The sequence below is a fragment of the Selaginella moellendorffii genome, unplaced genomic scaffold, assembly GCF_000143415.4.
Source record: "Selaginella moellendorffii unplaced genomic scaffold, v1.0 SELMOscaffold_52, whole genome shotgun sequence".
In the NCBI taxonomy this organism is placed as follows: Eukaryota; Viridiplantae; Streptophyta; class Lycopodiopsida; order Selaginellales; family Selaginellaceae; genus Selaginella; species Selaginella moellendorffii.
In genome coordinates, this window is record NW_003314313.1 from 159,059 (window position 1) to 170,101 (window position 11,043).

At 46.5% G+C, this 11,043-nt stretch overlaps 4 protein-coding genes across 7 annotated transcripts; 2 read left to right on the top strand and 2 right to left on the bottom strand.

The window, feature by feature from the left end:
• Positions 1 to 107: 107 nt before the first annotated feature.
• Positions 108 to 1,688, top strand: LOC9635586 (protein TIC 62, chloroplastic). The gene is made up of 9 exons (XM_024687091.1): positions 108 to 375; positions 444 to 544; positions 618 to 671; positions 728 to 812; positions 880 to 985; positions 1,047 to 1,133; positions 1,191 to 1,288; positions 1,337 to 1,446; positions 1,522 to 1,688. The coding sequence occupies exons 1-9, from the start codon at positions 108 to 110 to the stop codon at positions 1,591 to 1,593; spliced, it is 981 nt and encodes a 326-aa protein (XP_024542859.1). The 3' UTR covers positions 1,594 to 1,688.
• Positions 1,679 to 3,141, bottom strand: LOC112350645 (filamin-B-like). Its single transcript, XM_024687192.1, has 4 exons — positions 2,798 to 3,141; positions 2,421 to 2,729; positions 2,080 to 2,364; positions 1,679 to 2,020 (listed from the first exon to the last, which is right to left on the bottom strand). Exons 1-4 carry the CDS (start codon positions 2,943 to 2,945, stop codon positions 1,698 to 1,700), a joined length of 1,065 nt encoding a protein of 354 aa, XP_024542960.1. The 5' UTR covers positions 2,946 to 3,141; the 3' UTR covers positions 1,679 to 1,697.
• LOC112350644 lies at positions 3,122 to 8,385 on the bottom strand. Of its 2 annotated transcripts, XM_024687190.1 has the most exons (14): positions 8,075 to 8,385; positions 7,674 to 7,840; positions 7,457 to 7,555; positions 7,053 to 7,397; positions 6,649 to 6,969; positions 6,244 to 6,588; positions 5,859 to 6,188; positions 5,471 to 5,809; positions 5,069 to 5,404; positions 4,690 to 5,022; positions 4,314 to 4,634; positions 3,939 to 4,253; positions 3,530 to 3,883; positions 3,122 to 3,474 (listed from the first exon to the last, which is right to left on the bottom strand). In XM_024687190.1, the coding sequence occupies exons 4-14, from the start codon at positions 7,327 to 7,329 to the stop codon at positions 3,140 to 3,142; spliced, it is 3,606 nt and encodes a 1,201-aa protein (XP_024542958.1). In that variant the 5' UTR covers positions 7,330 to 7,397; positions 7,457 to 7,555; positions 7,674 to 7,840; positions 8,075 to 8,385; the 3' UTR covers positions 3,122 to 3,139. The 2 variants fall into 2 exon arrangements, with proteins under 2 accessions (XP_024542958.1, XP_024542959.1); XM_024687191.1 differs by lacking the exons at positions 7,457 to 7,555; positions 7,674 to 7,840; positions 8,075 to 8,385 and having other exon boundaries at positions 7,053 to 7,130; positions 7,186 to 7,204.
• An 88-nt stretch (positions 8,386 to 8,473) lies between these two features.
• Positions 8,474 to 11,039, top strand: LOC9634885 (probable dual-specificity RNA methyltransferase RlmN). 3 transcript variants are annotated; one of them, XM_024687050.1, is made up of 10 exons: positions 8,474 to 8,779; positions 8,844 to 8,919; positions 8,980 to 9,077; positions 9,136 to 9,231; positions 9,286 to 9,372; positions 9,426 to 9,646; positions 9,713 to 9,852; positions 9,911 to 10,047; positions 10,103 to 10,318; positions 10,378 to 11,039. In XM_024687050.1, exons 1-9 carry the CDS (start codon positions 8,489 to 8,491, stop codon positions 10,253 to 10,255), a joined length of 1,299 nt encoding a protein of 432 aa, XP_024542818.1. In that variant the 5' UTR covers positions 8,474 to 8,488; the 3' UTR covers positions 10,256 to 10,318; positions 10,378 to 11,039. The 3 variants fall into 3 exon arrangements, with proteins under 3 accessions (XP_024542818.1, XP_002982039.2, XP_024542819.1); XM_002981993.2 differs by having other exon boundaries at positions 10,103 to 10,305; XM_024687051.1 differs by having other exon boundaries at positions 8,847 to 8,919; positions 10,103 to 10,305.
• Positions 11,040 to 11,043: the final 4 nt, after the last annotated feature.

Here is an 11,043-nt window from a genome sequence, read left to right on the forward strand (position 1 = left end):
AAACAAGTTGGATTTCAAAAAGTGCCGGGAAACGCATATTCTCTGTATGGTGTTGAAGATGCTTATCTAGTTTGAAAACTGGATATTCGTTTCCCATTGTGAGGAGAATGGCTGTGCTAGCGGCTGTGGCGCTGGGCGCGCAGCCAAGAACGATCCGTGGCGCTCACATTGGGAGGAATTCCAGAGATTTTCCAGCGTCTCGGCGCCTGGAGTTTCTCGGCTTCACAAGGTCTGGAAAGAGATTGCGCTCCAGCTCCCTAGGGTTTTGCAAGCGCCGTGGTGTGGTAGCCGCCGCGGCTTCTCCAGCTCCAGAAACTACGGATGCGCGGTATTCGCAGAAGCTTGTGCTTGTTGTAGGCGCTACTGGTGGTGTAGGCGAGTTCTTATCGAGATTTTCTTCTTTTCTTCGCTGCCGAATGATACTTTTGTGTTTTTCCATTCAGGGCAGCTTGCGGTCGCGTCTTTGCTCGAGAAAGGTGTAGAAGTTCGTGCGCTGCTGAGAAATGCTGAGAAAGCTCGATCGTTGTTTGGCGATAAGCTACAGGTATTGCAAGCTCTTCTCAAAAAATTGTTTCTCTATCTTTTCTTGGTGAAACCATCGATAAAATTTGTACCAGGTTGTTGTTGGGGATACAAGGAATCCAGAAGATTTTGTTCCGTCCATGTTCGAGGTGATCTCTCTTTTTCTTTGTACGACTACCTTGATCTAACTATCATTTGGCTGCAGGGTGTCACTCATGTTTTATGCTGCACAGGAACCACCGCGTTTCCATCCAAGCGCTGGGCTGGAGACAATACGCCGGAACAAACAGGTGCTAGATTGAAGTGGTACGTCTTTGGTTTGAAGAAAAAACTTTTCTTATCCTTTTCCACGAGCAGACTGGATCGGAGTACGCAATCTCATTGCTGCAGTTCCCAAAACCATCCAGAGATTTGTGTTGGTTTCGTCTGTTGGAGTTACAAAATGCGATCAGCTGCCGTGGAAGTAAGCTCGATCAAGTTCTTTGCGTTTCCAACCTTTTCAACTTTTATGCTGGGCACCGCAGTATCATGAACCTGTTTGGAGTGCTCAAGTACAAAAAAATGGGTGAAGATTTTTTGAGAAGCTCTGGACTCCCGTACACTATAATCAGGTGCCAAACTCTCAAACTCTCATGAAGATTTCCCTCTCGAGCACGAGGTTTCCACAGGCCAGGGAGACTAACTGACGGACCTTACACATCGTATGATCTGAACACGCTGCTAAAGGCAACGTCAGGAACTCGTCGCGACGTTATCCTTGGCCAAGGTCGAGAAATTAATACTTGCCATAGTTTTGACCGAAGTTCTCTCACAGGTGATACTCTTGTTGGCGAAGCTAGCAGGATCATGGTCGCCGAAGCCTGCATCCAAGCAATGGACCTCGAGTGTACGTGTGGCCAAACTTACGAGCTCAACTCAGTCCAGGTTGGAGCAATAGAAACTTGCTTTTTATTTCAGCAAAGAATTCTCAACCTTACAGACGACGATTTTCCTGTGTAGGGGGACGGGCCTGGCTCTGACTGTAACAAATGGGCCAAGCTTTTCGTAAGCGCAGGCACCGGCACAAACTAAGTGTAGAAACTATATAGCGCCATCGTCGATCGGTATGTTGTAAGATTTCATAGTTTCGCTGATAATAAGTGCTTGTCTCGTGACAAAATTTCCAAGCCTCTTCTCTAAGACACAGTTACCATGAACGGGCTGCCGCTGATATCCACAAGGCCAGCCATGATGGAGAGGTCATAAATGCCGGGCTCGCGAGCCACAAAGTTACCGACGAACATCCCTTCTGATACGTAGTCCATCGAAAACTCCTCCATGGTTGGGCCCGAGAGGATCATGACGAAGGTCACAGTGTTTCCATTCTCGTCAACGTCGCTATAAGCATTGTTGCCGAATTTATCCCTGGTTTGGACTCTCACTTGCTTTGGAACCCCGGTTGTAGCTATGCTCTCTGCGGCCATCTCTATAACAGCGCAGAGAGGAACGTGAACAGCACCTGGAGGTATGAAGCTTTGAGAAACTGGTTTGCAACTCCGGAAAGAGAAACTAACTTGCCTGGTTTGACTTGCAGAGTGTAAGTCCCTTTGATTTGCGAACCATAGAGGGTAATGTCAGCAATGTACGAGCCCGAGAGCGTAGCGTTGATAGTCGCAGAATACTTCCCATTGCTTTCGTCGGGTATCAGTCCCACCGTAAGCTCTTCCGACGCCAACTCGACTATGAATTTCATTGGCTTGTTGGTCGTGTAATTCGCAAAGATGGTGACGGTCACGTCCTCTCCAGCAGGTAGACTGGTGTTAGGTGAAATCGTGGCTCTGAAATCTTTGGCTGTCTCTTTAACTGCAGTGAGCAGAGTAAGAAGAACGCAAATACTTGACCGATGCAAAATGCGTTACCAGATCCAACAGATACGTTGAGCGGACACTCGGGAAGAAGGAGATCCTCGTACGAGACCGTGACCGCGTAAAATCCTTGCGAAGGGACCTTGTACGAGGCAAGATACTTCCCTGGCGAAAGAAGGACGAAGCTCCGATAAGTGGAAGCTCCAGGTCCCGTGACACTGAGTTTAAAGCCGGAGCTGTCCACCGTCACTGGATTCTCGAAGACGTCCACCATGATCACCACGACTTCGTTCCATTTAAGCACCGATGCTAGAATTGACACCCCTTCGCCGGTGACATAAGCAACGGTCGTGTCCGGCGGCCCTGGAGGAAGAAATTTTCATCGCGGCTATACCAAAAAGAGAGAAACTTTGCGAAGTTGGAAGTAGTACCTGGATAAATGGTGACAGGGAAAGGACTGCCTGGGAGTGGCACTTGAGCGTCGGAACCCACCGCTATGACAGTCATGCTGTAGTTTTGAGCCTTCCAGATGGTATAATTCACCGAGAAGTCCTGGCCTCCAACCCAAGTTGCGGCCATGCTTGCGAACGGTGGATCGAACTGGACGCTGAAAGAGATGGCGCCGGGAGCACAAGGATTGCGAAACCGATCGTATGCTGAGATGTTGAACTCTAGATTCGTTCCAGCTTCGCCACCCGAGAGACCATCGCCACTGGCGACACACTGCTCTGGCAAAGGAGGACCTGAGATACGAGAAAAACTTATGTTAAGTTTTAGAAAGAATGCGAGGAAGTACCTGGAGAGACGGTCTTATTGTAAGAAACTAGACGAACATCCGACCATGAAATGGAAACCGTGTAATCGCCAGCGACGGTGGCGGTGTAGTTCGACACGTACCTTCCATCTTCTGCTTGAAGCTCGAAAACCTTCGCGAGTAGAAAGAAGGTGTCGTCCATTGACGAAGCGTTTACGACGATGAGGCTTGTGTCCGTCACGACTGGATAGCCAAAGTGGTCCCTGAGCGTGATGGAAATCGTAGTAAGGTCCCCGGCAGTGGAGTCTATGATGCCAGTTCCGTTGAAGGTGCTGTTGAGCACGCTCGGAGCTTCTGCACGGTGCAAGCCGTGAGTTATGTCATACAGAGCACTAGACAGTGTGCTTACCTTGCACGATAGAAAAATAATATGGGACTCCGGAGTTTACCTTCGTAAGGCCACTGGCAACTTGGAGCTTGAAATCCCCGCGTTCGGTCATTGTAAAAGCGATCAACACCTGGTCGCTTGCGTAAGTAAATGTAGCAAACTGCTGGACGGTCATGTCCGACGTGAAAACCGGCCCCTCGCCACCAGTCGTGTAGACGGACGCCGTAAACATGGCAGTGACTGTTTCATTTAGAACCTGGTAGACTTTGTTCTTGAACTTGTCTCGCAGTAAGAGAAGGAATCTCACCGCACTGCCTTCACTTATCACATTTCCGTCCATAAACACCCCGCGACATTGAGATATTGCGATTGGACCTGTTAAGAAGAATCACACTCAGGCTTGAATCGTCGAGGAAAAAAGAAGTAGAACCTGATGAAACAGTGATCTGGAACGGGCTGCCACTGGTGAGATTGCTCGGCGTTAACGATCCGGCGTAAACAAACACACCGTAGGTCCCAGATTTTGTGACGTTGCACTTGACAGTATACGTTCCATTTCGATTGTTGGTGATGGTTGTGGCCTGGGTGACAGCCGGAGAAAACTTTATAGAGATATTCACTGGCCCCGTCGGCATTGTGTTGTTAAATGCGTCGAAAGTTGTGACGAGGAAGCTCGTAGTCAAGCCCGCTTCTCCCTGTGAGACCCCAGAATACGTAGCTCTGCACCACGGTCCATATATACTCGCTACAACCATTTACGAAAGGCATCAGTTCAAGAAACGAAGTGTGCAAGAAAAATATTCACCTGGAAGAACGCTCTTTTTTATTGCAGGACCTCCCCCTAGAACGAGCCCTTTCCATTGCGTCACAATCTTGTAGTCCCCAGCAAGTGTGGGCACATACGCGACTAGGAATGCACCACTCGATTTGGGAACGATAGAAATGTTAGTTGTTACGTTGATAGGAAGGCCGAACCTCGTAAACTGGACGCTCATGTCACTAGCGTTTGCGTATGCTGTGTTTCCTGCACTGTCGCGAAGTTGGACAAGAAACTCCGACTTGGCACCAGCGGTTGAGTTCTTTAGCCCAGTACCATCTATTATGGTTCTCGAAGGATCCACGTTGTCTACAAAAAGTAGGAAAAGTGATTAGCATAACATCAAAGAACGTTATGTTCAAACCTGTGGTCACTGTGAACAAGTATGGCGATCCAGAAATGTCTTCTGACGCATTTCCAATCTGTAAGATAAATCTTCCAACTTTGGTCATGTTAAATCTGAATGCCAGCGAGTAGTTCGACATCTGTGTCACGGTCAAGCTTGGAACTCCCAGCATACTCAGGTTTGATTGGAAATAAACGAGCGCCGTAAAGTTTGCTGCGGTGAGGCCATTGCTGGATAAAGCGTTCCCAAACACATCTTTTGGATAGAGCAAGAATGTCACAGTTGTGTTCTGTAGGTAGAACTCTATACCACTGAGCCACTCGCCAGAGCAATCCGGCACGGACAAGAATCCTGTGTTTAACTGTTAATATATAATACGGTAAAAAAGAGGTAGTACCTGGGTTTACTGTCAATGGAAACGGCGACCCGGATATGTTCTTCGACTTGCTTCCAATCCTTAAGTTGAACTGTCCGGCATCCACCGGAAAGAAAACTACGGACTGGTACCCGGAGAAGTTCTGAGGAACAACCGTAACATTCCAGTTGTTTATAGCATCAGGATAGCCTTGTACTTCGACAACAAAGTTGTAGGAGTCGTTTCTTCCTGTTGCCAAGCTGACATTATTCCCGTACGCATCCATGAGAAGGATTTGGATAACTGCTTGAGTTCCCGCGTCGAAGACATTTACGCCACCAAGCCAAGAGGCTGTGCAATTCCAAACAGATACAGAGCCTATACGAAAAAAAAAGACACAATAAGCCAAAAGAAGGTACGAAAAGTAAAGATTATCTCAGAGACCTGCTGTAACAGCAAACTGGAAAGGTGACCCTGTTAGATTTGCACTGGGACTCCACAAACCCAGCCAGTAGCTACCAGCCAAGGTCGGATAGAATTTGACTGTTTTAATGCCTGCAGAAGGATTATCGGCAAAGCTCACGTTGTATCCTTGAGAACTATTAGCACTTCCAGAAATGTCGGCTGACAGCTGAAAATTGTAATCATATCCGCCAGTAATTGAGCTCACGGTGTTGTTGTAGACATCCTTGAGTAGGACGTGAAGCGTGGCTTCAGTTCCCGCAGGAAATCTATTCAAGCCCTTCGGCCACGATGGTAGACATGCGGAAGTGGACACCGAACCTGAAGTAACAAACCACTTAAGATGAGATATATACTAGCAAAAACTTACTCGCATTCACGAAAAAATCAAGAGGCGAGTTTGTGATGGTGTCAGTGCTGCTTCCAACTTCACAGGCAAAATCTCCAGAAAGAGTTGACATGAAAGTCATCAGGTTGTAATCCGTGCCGTTGATGTTTTGCACTTGCACTCCCAGATCCGGCAAGCTTCCTACTGGTATGTCGCTCGAGAGGCTCACTATCGTAGCTACAAAAACATAAGGGTCATAAACGCTATTGTTGTACTTGTCTCGCTTAAAGATTTGCAAACTGCCATTCACTCCCGCTTGAAATTGGCTGCCATTTGGCCAAAACCCCATGCAGGTCGGTATGCTGATAGGACCTGCAAAGAAAAGGAAGTCAGTTCATGATGCAAGGCCACATATTTATATACATGCCTGGAAAAACTCGGAATAAGAAGGGAGAATTCGAAATATTGACGATGTCGCTGCCAACGTTCAGCAAATATGTTCCCGAAACTTGAGGATAAAATGTTACGATCCTGTAAGCTGATCCAAGCTCCGGAGGAAGTAAAGCCAGGCTCGGCATTGAAAACAGTTGATAGTCGCTCGCAGTGCTCACGTTGACAGAAAAGTCGTACGAGCTTAAGCTGCCAGTGGATAAGCTGACATTATTGCCGTAACCATCCATCTGCAACACATTAAATTCAGCTCGTTCTCCAGCATAGAAGGTAGACTTGAATCCCGTCCAGGAACCCTTGCAGTTTTCCACTGCAATTGAACCTGGAAAAAAATTATAAACTCTGGTTACCCAGTTGATTGATTGACAACTTACACATTCACCTGAAAATACCGAAAATGTGAAGGGTGAAAGTTGTAATTCTTGTGATCCATTTCCAACGTGCAGATAATATTGGCCTGCTTGGATTGGCATAAAAGTTGCAGCAATATAATCCGTGTCGATTTCGAGGGGAGCAACTGTTACATTCAGAGGCGCCAGTGTACTGCCATCCGAGTAGTAAAAGCTTAGAAGTAGCTCCATATTTGGAATAGAATTGCTGAATCCATCGAGTTGTAATATTGCTAGAGAAGAATTAGACCCCGCCTCAAAGGAATTAACTCCGTTTGGCCAAACAGCTGAACTGTCATTCATAGAAAGAGGACCTGATATATCAAAGAAAGACCAAAAAAGAAAAAATAAAAAAAGAACATCAGAAAGAATACACGTTGCTGACAAAATCTTTTACCTGGAACCACGTAAAAGCGGAACGGTGCCTTTTGGATAACGTGAGTGCCATTTCCAACTTGCAAGTAGAATCTACCGGCTGTAGTAGGATAGAAAGAAACAGTTTGAGAACCTTCAGTCGCGTTACCAGAGACATTGAAACTGGGAAAGCTCGTCGAGGTGTTCACGGCAGGGTTGGCAATTACGGCGAGCTGAAAGCTGTATAGTACACTTCGTCCAGTCTTTCCACCAACAGTGTTATTGAATGCGTCTTTTTGAGTTATCTGCAGCGTAGCCATTGTGCCAGCAACGAAGGTGCTGCTATTGTTGGACCATGTAGCAACACATACAGGAACATACACAGGACCTGAGAATCAGAAAAAGAAAAAACATTAAAACTGCGGACGGATAACACTGTAAGCATACCGGAAATGATAGTGATGGCCGGGCTCGAAAATCCGATAGGAACCACCCAAAAACCATAGGAAAAGAGAGTCACAAAAAGGATGTATTGAGCATTGGCATCTGCAATGGAATTTTGAGCAAGGCATGACACGGGAAATACTCCAGAACTGGACCCCTGGCTCACGTTGCAGGCAGTATTGGGTGGAGTAAATCCAGTTCCGGAATCGAAGATACGTACTTGAAAAAGGCTGGGCGATCCGTCATAAGGTGTAGTGCAAGAGCAAGTCGATCCACTGCAGCTCGAATCGATGGCAACAATATTGAAAGTGAACGGCACTCCCTCGACCATCGTGATCTTTACAGCAAGAATGTCGATAACGCTGCAGTTTCCAGGCCCTGGTATAACTGCATAGAAGAACACAAAGATATAAAGAATGAAAACTTTTCACGCAAACTCAACGATAGAAACTCAAAGAACTATGACAACTTCTCAAGATGGTTCAAGCAAAAGAAGATGAAAGCCTTTCAAGAAAAATCATGATCAAGCATAGAACAAAGAAAAAAAAACCAAGAAGAAAAATGAGCATAGAACAAACCATGATCAAGCAACGAAGGAAAAAAAATGACAAAAAATTTTACCAGGGAATAGTGGAGTCCATAGTGCTACATACTGGGGGCCGGAGTTGGAGGCGGCGATGGAGCGCTAACGCAGCAATCGCTCACATCGAGACTGGAGACATAGCAAAATGGATCACAAACAGCGCCGGGGCGAGCTGAATCGCAAGTGGAGCTGCAGCAATCGAAGTCACACGCCGCGCATTCTAACGCGCAGGTGATGTTCTGCGAGCACAGCATCAAGCAATCGCGCCCTGGCTGCGATATTACGAATCGCGGCGCCCACAGAAGCCAGCTCCACCAGAGAAACCAATGCACGAACCTCGAGAGCTCCATTCCTCGCTCGCCCTCTCTAGAAACCCTAGAACAAGATAAGTTATCCCCCCGCCATAAAATATTCCATCGAATCTTTCTAGGGTTTATCTGGATGATGGGTTTATGAAGCGCGCGGCTATGGCGATGGCGATAGAGCTCCAGCAGAGCAGGCTAGCGTTCTCGATCGTTTCTTCTGCTGCGAGAGTTAGGGTCTGTGCGCCACTGGGAAAATGCGCCGGGCTCGGCAATCTTTCTCGCCGAAATTTCTCACAGGCAGCCGAGGCATTGGAGATCAACGAGGTCGAGGCTCGTCCGGAGGTACAGGTGAAGGATGATAAGATCATCAGTCCACGAAAATTCCTGCTAGGGAAATCCGAGAAGGAGCTTCAAGATCTGTGTGAAGAAATGGGAGAGGTAATGTTTTCCAGCGTCATGAAATATTCGTTGTCACTGTGTTTATTTTCTTTGTTGCTCACAGAAGAGGTTTCGAGGAAAGCAAATGTATCTTCTTCTCTACAAAGTCCGCAAGGCTGAGATACAAGAATTCACAAACTGTAAGTTCCTCAAGCTTTTTTTTCCTTCAGGATGCTTAGAGGAAAATGCTTGTGGCTCAGTATCGAAAGGCTTTCGAGAAAAACTCATCTCCGAGGGATGGGAAGTTGGAAGATCTCCAATTCATCACAAAGTCAACTCTGTAGACGGTACAATCAAGGTTTTCATTTTTCTCTTGTTCTTGCAAAGATCGTCTTTAACATTTAGCTTCTCTTAAGGTGTTACTCAAGCTTAAAGATAGTCGTTTAATAGAGACTGTGGGAATACCAGCTGATGAAGAAAACAATCGGCTCACTGTCTGTGTTTCATCCCAGGTTTCTTTTTTTTCCAGCTCCTTTTTTCTTTCATACAACTTTGCAATTGTCTAGGTAGGCTGTCCTCTGCGATGCGCCTTCTGTGCTACTGGTAAAGGTGGTTTTACGCGAAGCTTGAAGCCACACGAAATTATCGAGCAGGTTTTATTTGTTCGCACAATATACCTTGGAGTGCGACATGATTTTTATTTCAGGTCCTTGTTATGGAGGAAATTTTCAAACAGCGAGTGAGCAACGTTGTCTTCATGGGAATGGGAGAACCAATGCTGAATATGGCGTCAGTTCTTGCCGCTCATCGATGCCTTAACGAAGATATCGGAATCGGCCAACGCATGATAACCATTTCGACCGTTGGTGTTCCAAACTCTATACGTAAACTTGCGGCACATAAGCTTCAGTCCACTTTAGCTGTAAGGTGGGACACCAATCTTTCCTCTCTATTCCTCGGTTTTAATACTTGTGTTTGTTTCCACCGAAACAGCTTGCACGCACCAAATCAGCGCCTCAGGGAACAAATTGTACCCAGCGCTAAGTCCTATCCGCTGGATGCGTTGATGGAAGATTGCAAAGAATACTTCAGCATCACAGGGCGTCGGGTGTCATTCGAGTATACTCTTCTAGGTTCGTTCCAACGTACTTTGCTTTGGAGCACTGTATTCATTTTTTTGGCTTTTCTCAGCTGGCGTAAACGATTCTAAGGAGCTTGCTTTCGAACTAGGAGAGCTTCTCCATCACTGGGATATGAGCCATCATGTGAACCTCATTCCATATAATCCAGTTGCGGACTCTTTGTTTCAACGACCTTGGCAAAAATCAGTAAGCTCGTTATAAGCTTTCTACAACACATCTTGATGTTTTTCATTATTCATAGGTGCAGACATTTGTTGAAACATTGGCTAAGTGCCGAGTAAATGCCTCGGTGAGGCAAACTCGTGGCCTGGATGCAAATGCAGCTTGTGGACAGTTGAGAAATCAATTCCAGAAAACACCTCTAGAAGACGAAAGCCTCGTTAAGTCTGTCTGAAGCGAGGCTCAAGCACACAGCGATTCCCAGCTCTCTGTTCATCAAACAAGGTATCAGATTCAGGTACTTTGCAAGCAAAAATAACACGTAGTTCTTACTTAGAGCTCCTTTCTTATGCGCAGATGATTCTTTCACAGCTCCACAGTGATACCCAGGCTTCAAAGTAAAGTTCTTAGGAAGATCAACCGTGATAGTGCTCATCCCTGCTTCGCCAACGGTGACCAGGAAAGAGACAACCTTCTTCTCGTTTTTGTCACGCTTCTTCGCAGCTGGAACCAGGACAAGCGAGCGATCACAAGCAAGAGGCTTGTTTCCAATGAAGCGAGTACAGTTGCCTTGATCCTGGACTTTAGCTCCCTCGAGCTCCCAGATCACTTCCTTCTTCGCCCAAGTCCAGCCGTAAGCCCATCCGTGCTTTGAAAAGCTCTTCTCTCCAGACGAATCCAGAGTTACTAGAGCCTGGAAGAGATCGATTCACATCAGCACTGCGACGAAGCAAAGAATGTAAGGAGCTGGAAGATCAAACCTGGTAACCATCTGTAGTCCAGTTTAGAACATCCCACTCGACGTTCACTCCTCTCGAGTCTGACGAACTTGATGTTAGTTCCAGGAGCTTGAGAGATCTAAGAGTAACTCACCAGTGCCACAAACGAGAAGAAAAAGAAGAGCGCACATAAGCTTGATCGCCATCATCGCGAAGTTTGTTTGCTCGAACACCATATTTATGTTTCTTTGCTGGAAGAACAATGAAGGACAATGAAAGAGCCGGAAGAACAGTTGCTTACGCC

Excerpts from the sequence above, each read along its gene's own strand:
- LOC112350645 (XM_024687192.1), bottom strand. The coding sequence starts at position 2,945 with ATGGCCGCAACTTGGGTTGGAGGCCAGGACTTCTCGGTGAATTATACC. Across the intron at positions 2,730-2,797 it reads CCCTGTCACCATTTATCCAG|GGCCGCCGGACACGACCGTT; the intron begins GTACTACTTCCA and ends TTCTTCCTCCAG. Across the intron at positions 2,365-2,420 it reads CAACGTATCTGTTGGATCTG|TTAAAGAGACAGCCAAAGAT; the intron begins GTAACGCATTTT and ends TGCTCACTGCAG.
- LOC112350644 (XM_024687190.1), bottom strand. The coding sequence starts at position 7,329 with ATGGCTACGCTGCAGATAACTCAAAAAGACGCATTCAATAACACTGTT. Across the intron at positions 4,254-4,313 it reads AAAAAAGAGCGTTCTTCCAG|CGAGTATATATGGACCGTGG; the intron begins GTGAATATTTTT and ends AAATGGTTGTAG. Across the intron at positions 3,475-3,529 it reads TTATTTTTCTATCGTGCAAG|AAGCTCCGAGCGTGCTCAAC; the intron begins GTAAGCACACTG and ends TGCACCGTGCAG.
- LOC9635586 (XM_024687091.1), top strand. The coding sequence starts at position 108 with ATGGCTGTGCTAGCGGCTGTGGCGCTGGGCGCGCAGCCAAGAACGATC. Across the intron at positions 813-879 it reads CAATACGCCGGAACAAACAG|ACTGGATCGGAGTACGCAAT; the intron begins GTGCTAGATTGA and ends TTCCACGAGCAG. Across the intron at positions 986-1,046 it reads TGCGATCAGCTGCCGTGGAA|TATCATGAACCTGTTTGGAG; the intron begins GTAAGCTCGATC and ends TGGGCACCGCAG.
- LOC9634885 (XM_024687050.1), top strand. The coding sequence starts at position 8,489 with ATGAAGCGCGCGGCTATGGCGATGGCGATAGAGCTCCAGCAGAGCAGG. Across the intron at positions 9,647-9,712 it reads CAGTCCACTTTAGCTGTAAG|CTTGCACGCACCAAATCAGC; the intron begins GTGGGACACCAA and ends CCACCGAAACAG. Across the intron at positions 10,048-10,102 it reads AACGACCTTGGCAAAAATCA|GTGCAGACATTTGTTGAAAC; the intron begins GTAAGCTCGTTA and ends CATTATTCATAG.